The sequence below is a fragment of the Myxocyprinus asiaticus genome, chromosome 36 (assembly GCF_019703515.2).
Source record: "Myxocyprinus asiaticus isolate MX2 ecotype Aquarium Trade chromosome 36, UBuf_Myxa_2, whole genome shotgun sequence".
Classification (NCBI taxonomy): Eukaryota; Metazoa; Chordata; class Actinopteri; order Cypriniformes; family Catostomidae; genus Myxocyprinus; species Myxocyprinus asiaticus.
In genome coordinates this window covers 7,898,388-7,921,433 of record NC_059379.1, presented here as the reverse complement: position 1 = coordinate 7,921,433, position 23,046 = coordinate 7,898,388, and the positions used below count along the sequence as shown (strand labels likewise).

The 23,046-nt window shown below is 36.3% G+C and overlaps 1 protein-coding gene across 4 annotated transcripts in view; it reads left to right on the top strand.

The window, feature by feature from the left end:
* Positions 1 to 20: 20 nt before the first annotated feature.
* The window catches only part of LOC127427326 (protein tweety homolog 2-like), an 88,960-nt gene continuing 65,934 nt past the window's right edge, over positions 21 to 23,046 (top strand). For all 4 annotated transcript variants that reach the window (XM_051674879.1, XM_051674877.1, XM_051674878.1 and 1 more), the window contains exon 1: positions 21 to 448. In XM_051674879.1, coding sequence (XP_051530839.1) covers positions 320 to 448 — 129 coding nt within the window. In that variant the 5' untranslated portion in view covers positions 21 to 319. The remainder of the gene's footprint in view (positions 449 to 23,046) is intronic.

Genomic DNA, 23,046 nt, shown 5'->3' with positions numbered 1-23,046 from the left:
TTCCTGGCTCATTTGACGGACTTAGCGGAGACGCGCTGGGAATGGCAGCGGCGGACTGGTCTGCACGAGACCAGGATTTAATGCAATAATTCCAGATGTTTCGTTTATTCTCATGGGCTGCGCTTTGAGGATATGTTCACATATCTTTGTATGTCCCATTTCAACACTTTCGTTTCAGTCCGGAATCTCTCTAGTGTCTAAACACAAAGCTTTTATTTGAGAAGACATCGAAAGAAACACCGTAATTGTCCGTCTCTGTCTGGGAGGTATAGCGATTTGTTCGTCTTCGCAACTTTTGGTGTAATATTGTGGCTGAAGGATGTCTTCTGCACGGGTGAATTATATCGCTCCTTGGTGGACTTACTGGCTTAATCAGTTTCCCCATGTGGATTTGAGGTTTCAGCCCGTGGATCACACGTTTAAACCTCAAGAGGAGAACTACCAGCAGGTCAGATAATAAACTTCAGACCTTTTTTTACTGTGATGCTAAGTATTATTATGTGAAATGGTCTTTTATGCATTGCACTTTCACTCTGAAGGTCTGTTTGGGCTCCGAGAGACCCCAAAGTACCCTTAAGTAGCACAAAATGTAACATTGAACTATCAGGTTGACGCTTATATGAGAACTGATGATAAACAAGATTGCTTTTAATAAACACTTGATAACATGAATCTGATAACATGTTTCAGAAGTTCTCAGTGACAAGTGATAGATTATGTTTGGGGTCACAGGCTCCTAATAAAACATCAGTGAATGACATGCTTGTCTGTTTGATGTGCACACTGCTCCAGCACACTTATGCCAGTTCTCCATTTGGATTTATTGTATTGCATTTTTCAATATGACCCCAAACAGAGAGAAAACTACTGTTCTGCATTACTATTCCCTTGCCGAAAATGTAAAGAGGGTTAAAGCTTCAATATTTTTGTAGTTGATTTTGATTAGGTCAGAGAGGGAAATCTAAAATATTTGAAGGGAAATTAATAGGTTAATTAAAACAAGTACTATTGATACTCTACATGTACAGCATTGGGCTCTCTGACAGGACTGTCTTCTATGGTAAAGCCTTGTCATTGGACTCGCATTTGCCCCAGTTTCTGGGACCCCAACAACAAGTCAAATCAAACTCAAAAGAACATGAGGGTTAAATGGCCTATTTTGAGGGAGTGAGTGTTTGTCATTGAATATCAAATCCTTTAAAGACTATTGCAAAGAGTCTCATCCACTTCCTACTTTGCATTTCATCTGTCTTCCTTAGAGAATAGTTAATGTTAGCAGTGACATAGACAAATGCTGTAAACTGTTTGTTTATGGTGATTGAAGCCAGAAAATGACTACTATGAGAAAAAAAATCAATGTTTAAATGGCCTTTCTTATCTTCGTATAATGTGTGGATACAACTAGAATAAATTCGTAGGTTGGTATGCCAAAAAACGTGTGAACATTTTGGCTCTGTGGTGTTATCAAAACATTGCTGTGTTTGTTTGAGCGTCCTGAGAAACCCAAACAGTAGATTGGCTCAACCAATGCCGTTAGTTTGGGGCGAGACTATTTTTTTTATCACCAGTGGGAGACGGGGAGAGTGTTTGGGAAATTGTTTGAACAGTTATTCTGTTTGGTGTCGCTAGTGGCGCAGAAATTCTACACTTCACCTTTAGAACAAGAAAAAAATAAATAAATAAAAAAAACGCATTTCATGGCAGAACTGTTACTCAATAGAGTGCACTAGACTGGTTCCGGAAGTAAAAATCCCATTTATTTTTTTATTTTTTTCATAGGGGAACATTTTTAACTATAACTTTTTAAAAACAGACCTACAGTGAACCAATGGTATATCAGTCTGCATTTTTTAAACTTTATTTAAAATAAAATAAGTCATGTTTAAAAGCAGAATTTGTGGTGAAGAACTACACTACCCATGACCCTGAGAAGGAAAACCCACCAATCAGAGAGACATTGCAAACATAGTGCACCAAAAGAGCCCTGCAGTGACTGCCCACTTCCATAATGTACTGTGAATGACGCAATTAAGTTGGTCTCCTTGCATTCTTGAACTACTTGTATATTAGTATATATCTGAATATTTTGCAATAAACTTTTAATATATTGTTTTATATTTATCAACTTTAAATCAATAGTTTTATATTTTTCCATAGTTTTTATTTTGATAATATAATTTGCAATGCTTCATGGGATTGTAATTCATTCCCTCACTGTCTTGTACACAGTGTTGTACCTTTTGTCTGATTTTTCTAAAAAAAAAAAAAAAAAAAAACAACTTTATTCAAATCAAAGTTTTAATGTGGCTAATCATCTCAGAGCTAGTTGGTTTGGTTCATGGCTTAGAACTCTTTTATGAAGGATTTTATGAAATCCATATAGAAAGAAATGATGGGGGAAAAAATACTTCCAGAACCAAGAAGGCTGAAAAAGTGGGCAAACGCTGTTGCGCTGTATAGCAATATTATATTGAACTGCAGTCGCCTCAAATAGAGTCTATTTCCCAGTCCGAAAGTTGCTTTTCCCCTGCAGCAGTCTCTGTGAGTGTGCTCACGGGTTACTCCATTGACCTGTATCTGCCTCCAGTTGATTAGAGATGGAATGAGAGTGAATGTGAGAGGGAATGGGGGGCAGAGTGCTCATTTCTGTAGCTGTCTGTTTCCATTAAGGCAGATGGTGTAAAGAGAGGCAGAGCTGGCAGAGCAAGACCAGAAACTGTGGTGTAAGATCAGGCGCTCATGCTGTGTACTCCACCGTCTGTGAATCAACACAGGGGCGTTTTCATATGGCCTGAGGGATCCCTCTTCATAACCCATTTCCCCCCAGTTTGTGAATCTAAGTGCTTGGTTCCAGCTGACACTGTTTTTTGAATCCTAATATAGCTCTTCAGCTGAACAGAAAACAGTGGAGGGAGCGATTATCTCTTTCCTCTCTGGGGTTTCAGCTCTGGCCTAGAGAGAATATGAATATGAGGTCTGTGCAAAGCTAGAAAACTGTCCAAAGAACTATGAGCATCCCTGCTGTTAATGATGTCGATGGAGGCTTTCCTTTATTTGACTACCATGACAATAGTCTTCTCCCCAACCCAGTGCAGTTTACATTTCTGTCGCAGATAATTGAGTTGATTGTATAGGTACACTATTAGGTTGGGCATCGGTCATCATTTTAGAAAAATATACAACATAAACTTTGACATGTTACTTGAGCATGTAACTTAAATGTCCTTTTTCTCTCCGGACAAGTAACTTTTTTACTTGGACAAGTGAATGACCAGTTTACTTGTCTGGATGACAAGCACTTGACAATGCTTAATGTCGAGCCCTGGCTCAAATGTATGCTGTAGTCGCGTTAAACTCCGTCTTGTTTATGCTTTGTGGCTGTGACTTTTTTACTGCGTCATCACCATTTATATCTATACAACCAATGTGTTTATGATTAAATTACTACTAGAGCACAAAATTGTTTACAAGAGCACACAGTTCTTCACAGATATTGCCTCTTAATTTTGCTCTCAAAGTGCAACAGATTGATGCATTTAACTTTAAAATGTACTTCATTTCCTGGGAAATACTGGGATATGTGTTTTTGCATTGGATGGGTAACAGGACAGCTGTCCATATGATTCACCTATTTCCTGCAGGGATGTATCACTAACAGCTATGTTTTTCTTCTTCTTTTTTTCTACATATCTGAGGAAGCATCTGTTTGGTTCACACCATAAAGGAACGCTTGTGTCACATACATTTATTTAAAGACCACTGTAGACATTTGTTTGCAGTTTTGTGGTTAGGGTTATTTTGCATTTGTAATAAAATAGCAGTTTTAAAGGAAATGTGAGTAGTTTTTGCCTGTGCAAAACTTGCCGCCATGACGCTGGAGTGTTCTGGGTGGTTGTTAGGGTATTGCTGGGCTGTAGCTAAGGTGTTGTGGATAGTTAATAGTGTGTTGCAGTGCTGTTGCTAGGGTATTCTGTGTGGTTGCTAAGTAGTTGCTTACTGGCCCATGTCAAATGAGCCCATCCCCAGGTCTATATGATATTCTGGTCCCAAGATGGTCAGGTCCATTCTTCAATGTACATATGTTATTATTATTATTATTATTATTTATTTATTTTTTTTTTCTGTTGTGTTGTCTACCAGGTTCAACTTATATGTCCAATCACTTAGAAAAGTAATAGCATACCTCTCCTCAACAAGCTGCATGACTTGAAGTTTAATTTGTGTCTGTAGCACAAACAGTGTGGGATGAGTTACATTTTTAAGTTTAATACTTACGAGTTAGGTTTTTTTAAATATGTTTTTAAAACCCTAAGTATGAGCAATAGTTGTGATGCTTGCCTTAACAAACAATGCTAAGAAAGGATGAAAGAGGAAGACTATTATTCTCGGAGGCTGATGGGAGAGATCAGTGTTTTAATCACCAACAGTCTCAGCTAAGCCAAAGTTCCCAGTCATCTGACATCTGAATCATCTGACCTTCAGGTGATTTACTTCCTGACGTTGTTTCTCTTTGGTGGGCGAAGGAAGGAACTCTATAAAATATCCTGTTGTGACACAGGCTACACATTGTAAACATTTGAAATAGAGCCCGACCGATATGGGATTTTTGAGACCGATACCGATTTTATAGGAGGAAAAATGTCACAGATTACCGATATAGCTAATTTTTGAGCTGGAATGAAAACAGACCTTTTCTATGTGGATTGTTCACTGATTTTGCACTGATATGACTATGCAAAGGTACTCAGAAGGCTGCTTTCTTAAACAAATATTTTTATCAAAGAACATTTGACATTATTATTATACATTGTCAACAAATTCTAGAAATGAACACTGAGAAAATAAAGAATAAATAAAAATACAATAAATAGCTAAATAAACATCAGTACTGTTTAGTATCAGTCAATTGCTGACCATTTAAATAAAGAATAAATAAAATAAAATAAAAATCAGTACTGTATGTTTAGTATAAATCAATTGCTGACCATTTAAATAAAGAATAAATAAAAATGCAAATAAATAGACTAAATAAACATCAGTACTGTATGTTTGGTATCAGTCAAATGCTGACCATTAAAATAAAGAATAAATTCAAATAAAATAAATAGCTAAATAAACATCAGTACTGTTTAGTATCAGTCAATGGCTGACCATTAAAATAAAGAATAAATAAAATAAAAAGCTAAATAAACATCAGTATTACTGTTTAGTATAAGTCAAATGCTGACCATTTAAATAAAGAATAAATTAAAATAAAATAAATAGCTAAATAAACATCAGGGGCCGGTTGCACCAGCTATACGTACGTTACAACTTAGCCTAGTTGTGGCATAAATGGGCACTAAGTCACAATTTAAGCTCTACTAAATATTTGAGCATTGCACCATTAAATTTATGTATTTACGGCAGCCTCCGATCAGGAGTAACTGATGGAATAAAAAAGTCATTTTTATATGAGCTCATGTTTTGGTTGACAGGCATCAGTCTTTTCGACATATATGCTGATGTTGGCATTTAAACTCGTTTACATTTACGAGAGAGAGAAAAAAAACGTACTTCTAAGAGGTTCTTCAGCATGAAACCGTTCTAACGGTGCCGTTTTTAGGGTGCGTCACCTATTTTTCCAGCCTGTTGTATTAGTATTTATCACACCTCATTTATTTTAGATACAGTTCCTATATATTATTATTATTTACACAGGGCGAATATACTATTTATTAAATCTACTTTTATTACGTATCCTATTTTAATGTCTGGAAAACCAGACTTTTAAATATGACATTTTGTAAATGCAACGACTGGAATTGTTCGGTTGAAGGGGGTACCAAACAGTGAATCCTGAACAAAACAGTTTGGCGAATACTAGGGATGTGCGATACTAGTCGAATAAATGGTTCTGATGCTGCTAGTCGACACTGGAATTACTAGTCGGTTAATATTTCCCCCCATTAATCTGATAATAATTTTTACATATTTACGTTTGGCTTTATATTTTTACAGAGGCTGCATTTAAATTACTGTTATATTAATGTTACATATTTTAAATAGAATTAATAATACAAATATTGTTTAAAAAAGAGGATATCTGGAGCAGATACAAAGTTTCATTTCACCTCAGGCTGCACGTGCTTCTTCCCTCTCTCACTCGCGATGCGCGCAGGAAAATGTCCTCTCGCTAGACAAGTAAACTCAGCAAAGTAGTTATGAAATCACTTCGGTGGTGCGGGAATCGGCTTTCCAAATGTTTGAAAGGATGTTTTCACATTTGAGTCTTCTTTACATCTGTGCATGCTTGGATGTTATTTTTCCACTGAGCAGGTTTTTTCAAGTGCAGAAAAGCCGCCTCAGTTGAGTCAAGTACCGTCTTTCACCGGACCATGTCGACGTGTTAATTTTACTCATCAAAAAATGTATGCTTTTGAGTAGTAGCCTAGAAAATAACTGTTTTAGACTAGGTATGCCATTTTTTTTAATCTGCTGATTAAGAAGGCTATTTTCAACAAGGTGCCGACTGCTTAACATGTTAAACTATCTTTTATTCTGTGTGCACGTCATGTTTAGAATACATTAGGTTTATTGCAGGCTACATCACAGGCCTATTTTTTCTATCCTATAGCTATTTTATTTTTTATTTTATTTTTTTATTACATCGTAACTGTTATTGGTTAACGTTCTTTACCGAACAGCTGTCATATTAGATCAATGGTTAATGCACGACTGTACGGCGTGAAATACACGCAGCTTTTCAGCGCATATTCTCTCTCATAGATTTGGCTTAGTCTACCTGTTAATTATTTTCAAAAATGTCCTGACTGTTTTAATATGCTAAGTAACTTTTACTTGGTGATTTCCATTTAGAACAGGCTTTAGGGTTGTTCCATTGATCCCATTGGTGTTCGGGGCTCCCAAGAGTGACCCCTAATGTCACTACATCGACACAACGTCTCGTTCCCTCCATCAGGGAACGGAGGTTACGAAAGTAACCAGGATGTTTTCAGCAGAATTTAGCATCAGATTTGGAATAGATTAAGTATTTTAAATGGGTCGCATAAAAACATTTTTTTTTTTTTTTTTTTTACTGTTTTCTGAAGGTTGGTTTCTCTTTAGACTAGTCAACTAGTCGGTTATAAAACTTCAGTTTAAACGACAGTCAAATTAGTCATAGCGCACATCCCTAGTGAATACATGTTTACACGCTGACAACAATGAAAGTAGCTACGTGATTTGCTAGTTAGCTGTAAGCTCGTTGCCACGGAGAGTAAAAGATGGACTTTATTTACTTTCCAGCATTGCGTCTCACCAATTAGGTAACAGCAAAGTGTGAAATCAACACTCACCACACACAATCCACCACCGCACCATTGTCTGCTGAGCTGCAAAAAGATGCTCTGATGTTTACCTTTCAATCTGCTATATTACTGACTGCACTGACAAACTATAGCTGGCTAACAGCAAACAGATGTGATAAACATGAGTGATATGTTTGTCAGGGAAAGGGTTAACGTTATATTAGTTATATAAAATGATGGGGTCATTTTTTTATTAACTTTCCAGTATGTATTTCACAAACTATTTAGCAATTTAAGGAGAAGAGATCGCTCAAATCCTCACGTTCAACTCCGCCCTGTCTGCAGAACCACCGTCAGCTCAGAGTCAGCTCTGTAAACAATGGAGTCGGAGTACGCTCTGCTGGACAAACTACGCTATAACACCAACACTATGACATTGCTTTCTGCATTATATGTTTTGGAAAATGTTTTCATATCGGCGCATATCGGTAAAATATACGTCGATACTGATATATCGGTGAAACGCTAATATTATTGGCCGACCGATATATCGGTCGGGCACTAATTTGAAACCAGTCTTACAACTGCTTAATGAAAACAAAATGTTACATGTGTCTGATAACATATGATAGACTCATAGTTTAGTATTTATTATGCAGCATTCCAGTCAACTCAGATTTTGATTCCGATTCCTATAAAACGATTCCGGTTCTGTAACATGTATTTTAGAACAAGCATCATCCCCAACCACCAATAATTTTTCTGAACTATATACAAAACATTTTGTTTTACATAGGGCTGCTAGCATCACTGTGACAACCACCCAACCGTGGTGCCAGAGTGCCACCGGCGGCTATGCACATAATGTAAACATATCAACTTACATAAAAGACCTTACCAAAACTTGAAATACAATCCTGAAATAATGTTATTTAATGATTGTAATGAAGTATTAGAGCTTTAGTAACTGTGTTGTGTTTTCTTTTTTTTTTTTTTATCATAGGGACATATACATTTTCCATTTTGACTTTGATTTGGCACTACAAGCGTATTGTTATTATGGTAACAGCGTATTCACAAGATATGCATATAGCATGCAACTCAAGCCAAGCGCACACCACAACTAGTTGTATCACACGTCCATTCGTCCCTGACTGAAGTTACAATCCCAAAATTCCTTTGCATACTCACTCACGAGAGATTATTTGTGATAACATGTCAGTTAACATCATGAAAGAAAGGGATCATGTCTGCCCCTTACAAGAAATCTAGAGTTCTGGCAAACTTTGCCACAAATTTGCCGCAAATTGCCACTCGTTATTTTCACATGCAAATGAACTTAAGATTCGCTGTAAATGTTTGCGGCCGGTTGTGGGGAACCTGCAGCAAACCTTTGGCAACAATGGACAATTTCCAGCAAGTTTGCCGCAAAGCTCATTTGCATGTAAAAATGATCAACAGCGAATTTGTGGCAAGTTTGCAGCAAATTTGCCATGAACTCTCGATTTTTGTAAGGGTGTTTATGCACTCTATTTAGAACTCAAGCTCTGTTGTGCATTCACTGCCTTCACTGATTTTCAGATTTAAGTCATAATATTATATTAATGTTGTTGATATAGCTAAGCTCATATAAAGGCTACATATACTATAAGACTTGTTTGAAAATAGGTTATTAAAAAGCTCTTCAGTTTACCGGCAATCCTCACATAGGCCTACTCTCTCTACAAGTTCAGCTGTTCAAGCTCTGTTGTGCGTTCGTTTCATTGGAGATGTAAGTTGTAGGCCTAATATTATATTTATTCTGTTGATGGCTTGTATATCTCACATATACATTAACCATATATAATAACCACCGTATAACACTGCCGGTGTTTGGCCCACTGGTGATAAAATTGCCACCAGAACAGCCCTAGTTTTACATGCAGTGTTGCATTTATTATTATGTACCATTTATTAGTTAGTCAGGGAGCTGTGAGACCATAACTAATTGTGAGACCATAACTCATTCATTAAAAATAACCAGCTCATAAGAGTCATTTGCTGGCATAGAGTACAGAACACTGTTTGCACTGTACAGTGTGTTTGCTGTTGCATTCATTAAACAGAAGGGGCAACAAAATGGAAATATTTCTTGTTTTTGTGTTATTTTGCGGCACCCAGTCACCCAAGTCAGACTGCAAGATCACAACTCAGCGAAAACATATTTTGCTTTGCTGTGGCACTGTTCATTCAGTAGTGGTAGAGAAAACACTCTCAGAGGTTTTTGTTCCGTCTATATCAGTGGAAGAATAGAGACATTAAAAAAACATTAAAAGAATCAAATGTCATAAAGATCACTCAGTTCTGATATTTGAAAAATAAATAAATAAATAAATAAAGTCATTTTTATTTGTATAGTGCTTTTCACAACACACAGTTTCAAAGCAGCTTTACAGAAAATCATGCATTAACAGAAAATGAAACTGTAATATCTATAAAGTCTTAGTCATTATTTAAATAATTAAATAATAATTGTATTTAGAACCCCAGTGAGCAAGCCGAAGGTGACTGTGGCAAGGAACACAAAACTCCATAAGATGTTGGTTAATGGAGAAAAATAACATTGGGAGAAACCAGGCTCACTGTGGGGGCCAGTTCCCCCCCCGGCTAAACAGCATGAATATAATTCCAATATGTAACGATTATTCGACTATTCGGGCGATTATTGCAATGATTAATCATTAGCTCTTAACCGACTATTCAGCTTGTGCCTCGACTTAAAAGGTTGTATTAAATGTGCTTACTAACAATAAAGAGGACAAAATCATCTTTTAAAAATATCTCTAAATGACATTTACTGAATTACAAGGAAAACAAATACTTGGATTTTTATTTTTCATTCATTTTAAAAATCTCTGCAAAAAGTTATATTGTTATCAAGTGTTTTTGTCTTGTTTTTCATTTAAAATGATCTAAAAATCCTTTAAAAAAGTACTATTTGAGAAGCAACATTATACGATATTTAGACTTGTTTTTAGAAAATGTATCTTGAATATAAGTTAATTTTGTCTCTTGTTCATACTTCTGTGATTGCAGTAAAAACAAAATATACTTATATTCAAGATACATTCTCTGAAAGGAAGTCTAAATATATTATGTATATTTGAGTGTCTCCACGCAAGATAGAAGTTTGAAACTTTCTCGTGCTGTTTTTCACATAACTCATATAAGCGGCTCTGACCGCACAGAGAAAATCCAGTTTCGGAGATTGTGCTTATTAATACAGCCTGCATCCTTATTATTTGAACTTTAATAAAGGATGCATTAAAGATATAACGCCAGGGTGTTTCTTTTTTAGACGCTCCGACAGGCAAGTTTTGCACAAGCAGAACATCAGGTACAGCTCAGTTTTATTTCACGACGACACTGCTTCTGTATTTACTTATTTTGTATTTTTGTATTATGATTCCCTCATACTTTGCGATTTACATCACCTTAAGCTGTTTGGAAAGTTTGGAGTGCATATGGACTGTGAGTTGTCCTCTTCCTCTCCTCAATCAAGCGTGAGCTGAAGTGCTCCTCTCGCACCATCATTAGCGTTTCAAATGATTTCATGTAGCGTTAAGTGAGATCAAACGACTATTTTACAACATAAATTTTTGTAGACAATTTTTCAATGTCGACGTTGTCGATAACGTCAACTAATCGTTTCAGCCCTGCTGGCTGGCACTGGCTACATTTAGTCGTCGTCACTCAGAGACACGTAGCAATGGAGTCCGACACCAAGCAGGAACAGAGCTGGATCTGGCTGGCTCTGGTAGACAGGGAAACAAATAGAATAATATTAGCGTAGATGCCATACATTTCTTTGCAGAATTATAGATCATTATAAATGTTTCTGTTTCAGGCAGACCTAACTAAAGCAGCCTATTTGTGAGTTGATGGATAAATTAGGTGAATGCCTGGCTAAATAGAGTTTTTAGTCTAAACTTAAACTCAGTGAGTGTTTCTGCGTCCCGAACAGTGTTAGAGAGACATAGTTTAGAAGCCAAATAGGAAAAGGATATTGATTTTGATATTCAAGGAACTATTAACAGGCCAGAATTTTGTGATCGTAATGAACGTGATGGAATATAGCGTGGTAGAAGGTCACTTAAGTACTGCAGAGCTAGACCATTCAAAGCTTTGCACGTAGTTAACAAAATTGTAAAATTAATACAAAATTTAACAGGTAGCCAATGTAACGATGATAAAATGGGGCTAATTTGATCATATTTCTTGGTTCTAGTCAGCACTCTGGCTGCTCAATTTTGAACCAATTGAAGTTTATTTTTTGAACTTGCTGGACATCCTCACAGTAATGCATTACAATAATCTAGTCTTGAGGTCATGAACGCATAAATTAGTTTTTTGGCATCAGCAACAGAGAGCATGTGTCATAACTTAGCAATATTTCTGAGGTGGAAGAATGCTGTTCTACAAACATTGGAAATTTGATTTTCAAAAGACAGATTGGTATCAAATATAACACCTAAATTCTTCTCTGTTAGAAGACGATGTAACAGTACATCCATAAAGAGTCAAATTATATTTTAGCGGCTTATTTTTAGAGTTTTTTGGTCCAATAATTAGTACCTCTGTTTTGTCGGAATTGAGTAGAAGGACATTTCTGGTCATCCAGTCTTTGATTTAATTGATACACTCTGCTAATTTGGAGAATTGTGAAATTTTGTTGGGTTTCGAAGAAATATAAAGTTGGGTATCGTCGGCATAACAGTGGAAACTTATTCCACGATTCCTGATAATATCTCCCAGTGGAAGCATATATAAGGAGAAAAGCAGATGCCTTAAAACTGATCCCTGTGGCACTCCATACTTAACTTTTGTTTGATTTGACAATTTCTCATTTACACAGACAAAGTGGTAGCGGTCTGCTGAATAGGACCTACACCATGCGAATGCAAGTCCACATATGCCAACATAATTCTCAAGCCTATTCAAGAGAATGTCGAAGGCAGCACTAAGATCTAAAAGTATAATTCCAATTTTATTTCTGATGATTTCAATTTTTTTCAGTAAAGAAATTAAGTCATTACTATTGTGCTGCGACGGAATATTTGGTTCAGTCGAGGCTTTATTCCTAACCAATTTAGCCACAGTACTGAATAAACACCTAGGATTGTTGTGGTTATTTTCTGTGAGTTTGTAGCTACAGACACTATCCTTCCATGCACCGCAAAATACCTCTAATTTTGTATTCTTCCACTTGCACTCCATTTTCTGAGCTGCTCACTTGAGAACATGAGTGTGATCATTGTAACATGGTGCAGGGCTTTTTTCTTAAATTTTCTTTAATTGAAGGGGGGCGACACTATCAAGAGTGCTAGAGGTTATTACAAGTTATTTTAGACTTTTTGGTTTATTGAGTATATTAGATAAATCTGGAAGACTATTTGTGAAGCTATCTTCAGTGGTCAAAAGAATAGTTCTACCTGAATGACAGCATGGTGTAGATTGAGTAACATAAGCTGATCACAGCATACAAGAGACGGAGTAATGATCTGAGACGTCATCGCTCTGTGGCAGAATTTCTGTAGTATCAACATCAACTCCATATGACAGAATTAAATCTAGAATTAAAATGTGACAAAATAGTCACATTTTGTCTGACTCCAAGAGAGTTGAGAATATCGATAAATGCTAATCCCAATGTGTCATTTTCATTATCTATGTGAATGTTGAAGTCACCAACAATTAAAGATCTATCCACAGTAACTACTAGATCTGATAGAAAATTTCCAAATTCACCAAGAAAATCTGAATACGGCCCGTAGCAAGGGCAAAAGACAACAGAGATTTTTATTTGTATCTGACAGTGTCACATTAAGCATTATTAGTTCAAAAGACTTAAACTTAAATCCTGTCCTCTGAGTAACACCAAAAACGTAACTGTAAATTGCAGCAACACCTCCTCCTCAACCCTTCAGACAAGGTTCATGTTTATAACAATCACTTGGGGGAGTAGACTCATTTAAACTAATATATTCATCTGGTTTAAGCCAGGTTTCAGTCAAACAGAGTGCATCCAAACTATGATCTGTAATAATTTAATTTACAATTAGTGCTTTGGTTGAAAGAGATCTAATGTCTAGTAGCCCTACCTTTTTTTATTTTCAAGTTTTACCTTAATACAATTTTTTCTAAATGATTTAGTGAGGGGTTTGTGTTTGGTAGTTCGGGGAACAGACACAGTCTCTATGTGATATCTAGGTGATACAGTCTTTATGTGTTGTAGTTTACGTGACCTGTGTGACATCTCAAGGCAGCTAGCAGACGTTTGGATTAGCCAGTTTGTCTGCTTCCTGACCTGGGCCCCAGTTAGTCAAATATTGTCACTATTAAGACTATGAGCCATATTGCTAGAGAGGAGAGTGGCACCTTCCCTGGAGGGATGGAGTCCATCTCTCTTTAGCAGGTCTGGTCTACCACAAAAACACGTCCATTTGTCTATAAATCCTATGCTATTCTCCAGACACCACTCAGACATCCAGCCATTCAGTGACACTTAACTACTATAAACCTCATGACCAGGATGAGCAGGGAGGGGGCCAGAGCATATTACAGTGTCTGACATAGTTTTTGCAAGTTCACACACCTCTTTAACATTATCTCTAGTGATCTCCGACTGGCGAAGCCAGACATCGTTAGTGTCAACGTGAATAACAATTTTAGAAAACCTATGTTTAGTATTAGCCAGCACTTGTAAATTTGATCTGATGTCAGATGGCCGAGCCCCAGAAATACATTTAACAATAGTGGCTGGAGTCTCTATTTCCACATTCCTTACAATAGAATCTCCTATAACAAGTGCGCTTTTAACATGATTCTCAGTGGGTGCATCCCTGAGTGTTGAGAATCAATTGGAAACCCTAACAGGAATGGGAGAGTGATGTCACTTTGCTGAGCGAGTATGCTGCCGAGACGTCACCCAAATGCCCTGCTGCGGGGGCTCTACAGCTGGAACCAAAGTATATGTGTTGCTCGATGTTCTACCTGCATCCGAAACAGTATCTACCGGCTTCTCTTTCTCACTGACCTCCACTAGCGTTTGGATGCCTGTCTCTAACTCATTAACCTTCTCTGTCATCCTGACTAATTCCTTACATTTGTCACATGTGAATCCCTCACTGCTGATGGAAGAAGCTATAGTAAACATGTGGCATGCAATGCAGGAAGCAATAACATGAGCGGATGCCATGAATTACCGCAATTGTTTGTTGTTGTTGATGTTATGGTTGTTCTTGAGCGGCAAGGGTTTGAGATCGATGTGTATATATATATATATATATATATATATATATATATATCATTCTCCCTCCCTCCTCATCTCATTGTTTCTTTTAATAGATTAATTAGGCCTCTTTACATCACTCATAAATGAACATGAAGTGGAAGGATGGCTGAGATGTTTGTGATGCAGCTTTCTTAGAATCGTGACCATCAAGAGAAAAGATGCATAAAAATCAGCCAGTCACAGGCAGAAAAGAGCCATCAATGGACTTAATTAAAACTGAAATCATTCACTGCAAAACAGCGACTTGAACAGTCTGGTCTTGCATAGTGCCTGATCAGTGTTTTAAAGTGCATTTTGCACCTTTGCATGTATAAATCTATTTAATGATTACTCAGAAAGTAATCATAATTTTTGTAAAGCTTAAGCAATATTTGCACACAGGCCAAAATTGATTGTGAATTAAATCTTGTAAGAATTTATGAAATATATATATATATATATATATATATATATATATATATATATATATATATATATATAAACTAAAAAAATAGCCTACATCATGCTGGGTGATTAATTTTTCTTTAAACATTTATATGTGGAATTTCTCCTGTGGTCATGTTCGAGAAGGGGAGTCAACATTTCAGTTCAACAGTCCAGAATGCTTAATATTTCCCTTATTGGTGGGAAAAAAAAAAGTATGTATATATATATATATATATATATATATATATATATATATATATATATATATATATATATATATATATATATATATATATATATACACACACACACACTACCGGTCAAAAGTTTTGAAACACTTGACTGAAATGTTTCTCATGATCTTAAAATATTTTGATCTGAAGGCGTATGCTTAAACGTTTGAAATTAGTTTTGTAGACAAAAATATAATTGTGCCACCATATTAATTTATTTCATTACAAAACTCATTTAATTAAAGAAAAAAAGTTTTTGAAATTGATGACTTGGACCAAATAATAACAAAAAGCAGCCAATAAGTGCCCAACATAGATGGGAACTCCTTCAATACTGTTTAAAAAGCATCCCAGGGTGATACCTCAAGAAGTTGGTTGAGAAAATGTCAAGAGTACATGTCTGCAAATTCTAGGCAAAGGGTGACTACTTTGAAGATGCTAAAATATAAAACAGTTTTGATTTATTTTGGATTTTGTTTAGTCACATCATAATTCCCATAGTTCCACTTATGTTATTCCATAGTTTTGATGACTTTACTATTATTCTAAAATGTGAAAAAACAACAACATTATAATAAAGAATGAGTAACTTTATTTTATAAGTGTTTCAAACTTTTGACCAGTAGTGTATATATATATATATATATAGCCAAAAGTTTGGAATAATATACAGATTTTGCTGTTTCAGAAGGAAATTGGTACTTTAATTCACCAAAGTGGCATTCAACTGATCATAAAGTATAGTCAGGGCATTACTGATGTAAAAAAACAGCACCATCACTATTTGAAAAAAGTCATTTTTGATCAAATCTAGACAGACCCCATTTCCAGCAGCCATCACTCCTACACCTTATCCTTGAGTAATCATGTTAAATTGCTAATTTGGTACTAGAAAATCACTTGCCATTTTATCAAACACAGTTTTAAGCTATTTGGTTCATTAAATGAAGCTTAACATTGTCTTTGTGTTTGTTTTTGAGTTGCCACAGTATGCAATAGACTGGCATGTTTTAAGGTCAATATTTGGTCTAGAAACTTGTCAGTCAATCATTGTTTTGGGGAATGAAGGCTATGCAATGCTTGAAATTGCCAAAAAAACTGAAGATTTCATACAAAGGTGTACACTACAGTCTTCAAAGACAAAGGACAACTGGCTCTAATAAAGACAGAAAGAGATGTGGAAGGCCAGATGTACAACTAAACAAGAGGATAAGTACATCAGAGTCTCTAGTTTGAGAAATAGATGCCTCACATGTCCTCAGCTGACAGCTTCATTGAATTTTACCCGCTTAACACCAGTTTCATGTACAACAGTAAAGAGAAGACTCAGGGGTGCAGGCCTTATGGGAAGAATTGCAGAGAAAAAGCCACTTTTGAAACAGAAAAACAAAAAGAAATGGTTAGAGTGGGCAAAGAAACACAGACATTGGACAACAGATAATTGGAAAAGAGTGTTCTGGATCTTAATCCCATTGAGCTTTTGTGGGATCAGCTAGACTGTAAAGTGTGTGAGAAGTGCCCAACAAGACAGCCACATCTATGGCAAGTGCTACAGGAATTGTGGGGTTAAATGTCACCTGAGAATCTGGACAAACTGACAGCTAGAACGGCAAGGATCTGCAAAGCTGTCATTGCTGCACGTGGAGGATTTTTTGATGAGAACTCTTTGAAGTAGTTTAAGAAGTACTGAAAAAATAAAATCACATTGTAATAGTAATTTTTCATGTTATTAATGTCCTGACTATACATTTTGATCAGTTGAATGCCACTTTAGTGAATAAATGTACCAGTTTCTTTCCATAAGAGCAAAATCTGAACATTGTTCCTAACTTTTGGGACAATGTACTATATATATTATATTCTGTATATACTGTATATATTCATGTTTATTGAAGCCTGGTGCCCTCAAAAGCAAAACACTAAATAAAGTCTCTAGACAATATCTTTTGCTTCAGATCTTGATTTTCTTGTTTTTGTTTTTTGAAAGTCCTAATTTATTGTCTGCCCTTAGGCTCTGCTCCATCAAGTGAGACCTGACCATGGCACTGCAGTTCAGTTTTAGATGCAAGATGAGAGAAAAACCCTGCATTGGATTTATCAGTGTTCTCATATGTGTATTTTCCTCAAGGTCTGGTTGTGTCAGCACCCTACATTTGAATCTCTTCCAGCCCTGGGCATGCCTGGTTTCTTGAAATCGACAACATGATTTTTAATAATTGTCCCAGAAGAAGGTCATAGAACTAATGTGGTAAACTTCATAGACCTGCTAAATCAGGCTGATGAGAGATACTGGGTTCCCATGGTTTTAAAAAATGAATATCAGGGAATTTTAAAATTGTGTTTTCAAAGTCATGGAAATTTCTATAATGAATACACATTTTCCCAATTATGCTTTGCTCGAAGATATTTCAGTGGCTAAATATTGATATCTTGTGTGGTTTAAAACTTGCTCACAAGCCATAGTGAGGACTGATTTATGAGCGAATCTTATTGTTTATTTGCCATGTGTTGGGAAGTCTTGAGCTTACTGCAGTGCAAATAAGCAGTAAAATTACATTTTGTCTATGTTTTGCAGCCTTACACAGTAGCAAGAAAAAGTATCAAGCAGATATTGTTGGTCTGACAATGGACAAATTGAGAGAAAAGATGAATGTCAGTTTGTGGTATTTGGGTCAAAAATGTTAGTAAGGACTCAAAGGTCTCATTGAATGGAGTTATTGTATATCTAATGGGATGTGTTGCATGCTTTCTGAGCCCACTCATAGTCAAATTCCCTTATGATGATGTGCTGATTGGTTAATCATGGAGTATTGGAGTAATTTTTAATTATTTAATTAATGTATTTTTTATTTTTTTTTATTCATTTGGTAAGTTCATGTTATTTCCTGCTAGGCCTTCAATTATTTTTGATGGAGTGTAGTTTTCACAGTGAGTTTGAGATGTGTAGAATTGTTGTAGGAGGACGTTGTCATTCTATGTCACACTTCACTTCCTCCAGTGGAATAAAAGAGTTCTCTGGAAACAAGAAGGTAGGGAGACCTCGGATGATAGTCTGAAAATCAGTGTGTGGCTGTCACTAAATAAATCTCTGGTCATAGAAGTGAATAAGTTTATTGGTTTATTTTCATTCATATACAGTGGGGTCCAAAAGTGAAGACCAAATTTGAAAAATAAAAAAATAAAAAAAATAATAATAATTACAGAATATATCATATTTGTAGATAAATTTTTATTTTAGTTATTACTGTCCTTTAGATGCAACTTAAAAGATATGTACTGTACATATATCCCACAAGACAATTTACACAATTCTTCCTGATCAGAACTTTACATCACCTTGATTCTTAATTTAGAATGGTGCGTTAAGCTGCACCTTTTGTAATAGTTGTGTATCAGTCCCTCAATTATCCTAAGTGTCTAAACCTTGATGTCAACATCATATAGCATATCCACTGTTGGGAAAAACTCAAGATGTGCAGAAGATGCTGGGAAACCAAAGACTGTATAGTGCCTGGAGGATTTTTCTTAAGAACAGTGGGCAGCTTTACTGTTCAGGACAAAGCAGGGACTATAAAAAAAAAAACAACACAAACAGCATTGATCACTGAGGAAGAAACAGACTTTATTAAGAACCAAGGGGATTTTTTTTTTCTTTTCTTTTTTTTTTTTGAACAATATCATTTGTGTAAATTCAGTTCTTCTCTTAACTTGTTTTTTTAATTTATTTTTTAATTTTTGTCAAATAGCTTCATCAGAGTAGTACTGAATAAAAAACAAAATGCAATTTTTATGATACCTCTTTTTTTATATGGTAAACATCTTGCAGATTCTGCCATGGGGATGCAAACTTGTGCACTCAGCTGTATATGTTCTCTGGACATCACTGTGTCTGTGCAGTATAGCAGCTGTGCTATTATTGTAAAAATCATTAATACACACAACCGTCACACTCTCTCCACACCTCTAGAGACTGTCACTTAAATTAGCTGAAAAGCATGTAATATGCAATGCTGCAGAGCCTTCTCCCTCTCTCTCTCTCTTCCTCTCTCTCTGTCTCTTCTTCCTGCTCCCTCACTCATCCAGAGCCCATAACCTGCTCCGTTTGGAGTTAACGATGTCCCAGCTGTGAGGGTGGGGAATTTCATCCAAGCGCACTGTATTGGAAAAGCCTCATGAGGTTGCCCCCAACCCCTCGCTTCCTTTTTTAAAGCAGTGTAGGGAAAGACAAGATTGAATAGACTGAGTTTAACTGCTCCGTTGAGGTTTAAAGAAGACCCTCCTAAAGACTAATTGCCTCTGCTTTATTGTAAAACTTGAGTCATCCAGCCTCTTATGGCCTTGCCTTCATCCAACACTGATTCAGAGTTTGCATTTTGCTTAAAAATTACATTTTTACTCCAATGACGGTTGGGGTTTGTGTTTGGAGTTAATAAAATATGCATTTTTGTTGACAGTTTTACATCATTTACAACTAAAAATACAACTGTCATTTGTTGCCACTCTGTGGTCATTTCAGCATGATCATACGGGAATTCGGCATGTTGTTTCCGAGAGTTCCGGCACTCTAGGATCGGCCACATTATGCGTACTTACTTTCAGAAACCATCCCCTATCAGACATTTTTGCATCAGCTTGAGCATGTTTACCTTCCCATGTGGCGTGACCAGTAAGCGCATTGCTTCAGCAGTGTGAGAGACCCGGGTCCCGCGTTGAAACAAGGAAGTAATTGTTTTTGCTTTATCAGTGACGAGCGTGATTCTAAGGTTACATTTTTCCCTCTAAGAATCTATTTTTACTCCACTGATGGTTAGGTTTAGGTTTGGGGTTTGGGTTTGGGGATACAGTTTATAAAATATGCATTCCTCTTTACTATATTACAGCCTGTACAGCTGAAAATAACTCTCTTCACAGCTCACTTTTGGCGCCCCTCTGTGGATATTTCACCCAGAAAATGGAGCTCAAATGTGCCCATACACCCAACAACACTTCCAACTTGAGGTTGGAAGGGGCTGTGATTCAAATTTTTGGAGCACAGACCGATTTCAGCAGTTAAACTTTAGAACTACTGACCAAATTCACAGTGTGAAATGAATTTGAGTCGGATGCATAAAACAAAAAAAAAACAAAAAAAAAGATTTTTACTGCTTGTGTGGGAAAAAATAAAAAAATAAAAACCTATTTGTCATTTTGCCAGTTTTTCCTCAACTAAAATCTTGGAAATTACCTGTAGATTGTATTAGCATACATATGAAGTTCCTGATTTTCTTAACCATTGCATACGTACCATCACAGACGCAACAGCCAGTTACATTATAAGCTGCCAGATTCAAATCGGCTTTCGTGCCAACACAGGCTGCACTGGTCAAGCATCTGTAATAAATTATTTGCTCAAACAGTTACTCATACAGTCTTTTAAACCACAGAATAAGTTTATTTTATACACATACATCCAACTCGTCACCAAAGTACCATGATATAAAGTTTACAGCTCTTATACGCACAGTCAATGCATCAAACATGGTCTTCCTCTGATGCGTGCTGCCATTTGTTTATATTAGTAGTGGTTGTCATTCATCAAACAAACAGCTACTCAAAGAGTCTTTTCAAGCACATAATATGTTTATTTTACGTAACAAACAGCCTAATTGTCACCAAAGTACAACGATAACAGTTCACAGCTTATATACAGCCACGTCTACTTATTAGGTGCAGATACGGTTTTCATTCACACAAACAGCAACTCAAACAGTCTTTTCAGGCATATAATACCCTTGATTTCTGAAACAGAAGCAAAAACACCACGATAACAGTTTAAAACTCGTATACTCACAGTGAAAACATGCTGATCGAGCGTGATTATCCGATGCAAGCAGCCAAGTCTGTTTATATTAGTGCTTGTCACACACACACACACACACACACACACACACACAAACACACACATGTTGGTGCAGCTATCATTATGAGGACTCTCCATAGACATAATGATTTTTATACTGTACAAACTATAGATTCTATCCACTAACCCTACCCCTAAACCTAACCCTCACAAAAAACTATTTTACATTTTCAATAAAACATCATTTAGTATGTTTTTTTAAGCAATTTGAATTATGGGGACACTAGAAATGTCCTCATAAACCACATTTATAGCATAATACCCTTGTAATTACCAGTTTGTAACCTAAAAAAAGTCCTCGTAAACCACTTAAACCTGCCCACACACACGCGCACACACAATGTCTGAGAAGTCAAACAGTGCATACAGAAAAACCGGACTGCTGAAATTATTTGTTCATTCGTTTTTTACATCTATAAAAACAAAATAAATAAAACAAATACAGTACAGCAGACATAACCCATTTGTTTGCATGTTTACTATATTATATACAGTATTTATCTTTTTTTTTATGACAAGAAATCACAAATTAAAAACAAAAAAACAAAAAAAACAAAAAATACTTCTCTACACTCTGCCCACCTCTACAGGCTGTGCACTGTCATGTGCAAAAATAACTCACTCCAGAGGGCACTTCAGGGAAATTTTGACCCTACTCATGAAAAGGTTAATGACTTTTAAATGGCTTGCATTTCCCACAGTTTTAATACATAAATGCTGGCTTTCCCTCAGGCATATCACTCCAATTCAATGCATGAAATATGCAATTCTTTAACTCGCAGAGCATGAAACCATAAAATTGTAGACTTGTGATGAGGAGGTTGATGGTGTCAGTCTAGCATTCTATTCACTTCTGTGAGTTTTCTCACAGCTCTCAGCAGACCATACAGTACTTTCCACACAGCTGTTCTCCACCTGCTGTGACCATCACACAGCTGAAAGTTTGGCTCTGAACTTGCACAGAGAGCACACTCACCGCTGAGCTCAACAGAATATGGCTGAATCCCAATTTGCATTTTTTTTTACAAAGTATAAAATTTTTATTGCACTGGCAATAGCGAAAACTTAGACATAGCAACCATAATAGAGATGTTTAATGTCATAAGATAGAATTGTATGAGGAACAGGGCAAAAAGAAGGTGTTAATGGATGTATAATCTTCCATTTTACTCGTGATTTGTGTAAATGGGAATACACATTGTTGTTTTAGAGCTCTATAGTGTTAATTTCTGCTGAGATTCATACAACTAGCCACGTAAAAATAATTTAGCAAAACATTTAGGCTAGGTATAGTAATGTGATTCTATGAGAACTGGTTGACTAATCACTTGTTCAGATAAGCAAACAATGTAAACACTGAATGAGTATCGTGTTAGAGGATCTTAGTTTACATTCTCCAGAAATTCTTCTTTCTGGAATTACTAGGAATTGGGCTACTTGCCCTAGAGGCCTGACCTGGGATCAGTTATCAATTTTCTCCATGTAAAAATATTCTGTCTGGGCCTATAGTAAGAGTCCCGAACTCCAGTATTTGACTGTTTATTGCCTGTGTAGAAATCTTCCCTCAGGCAACAAGCAGTACTTGATTCTGCCCTGTTTGTTCTTGAAGCGTAAAGACTTTGTCTGTGGTACCTCATTCACTTCCAGTTTCACAGAAGACCTATTCAGGGGGATGGTGTGATTGGCATTTGAAAAGGGCATTTTATCCAGGCCTGTAGCCAGCTATGCTCAGGTTGAGCTGTATGTCAGTGACCCTTAGGGAAATGTTGTGTGTGAATGTAGCATATACCCTATGCAAACAAGGCAAGGAACAAAACAGAGCAGTTTACTCAATCACTGAACTGAAATAACCCAGGACTATTTATG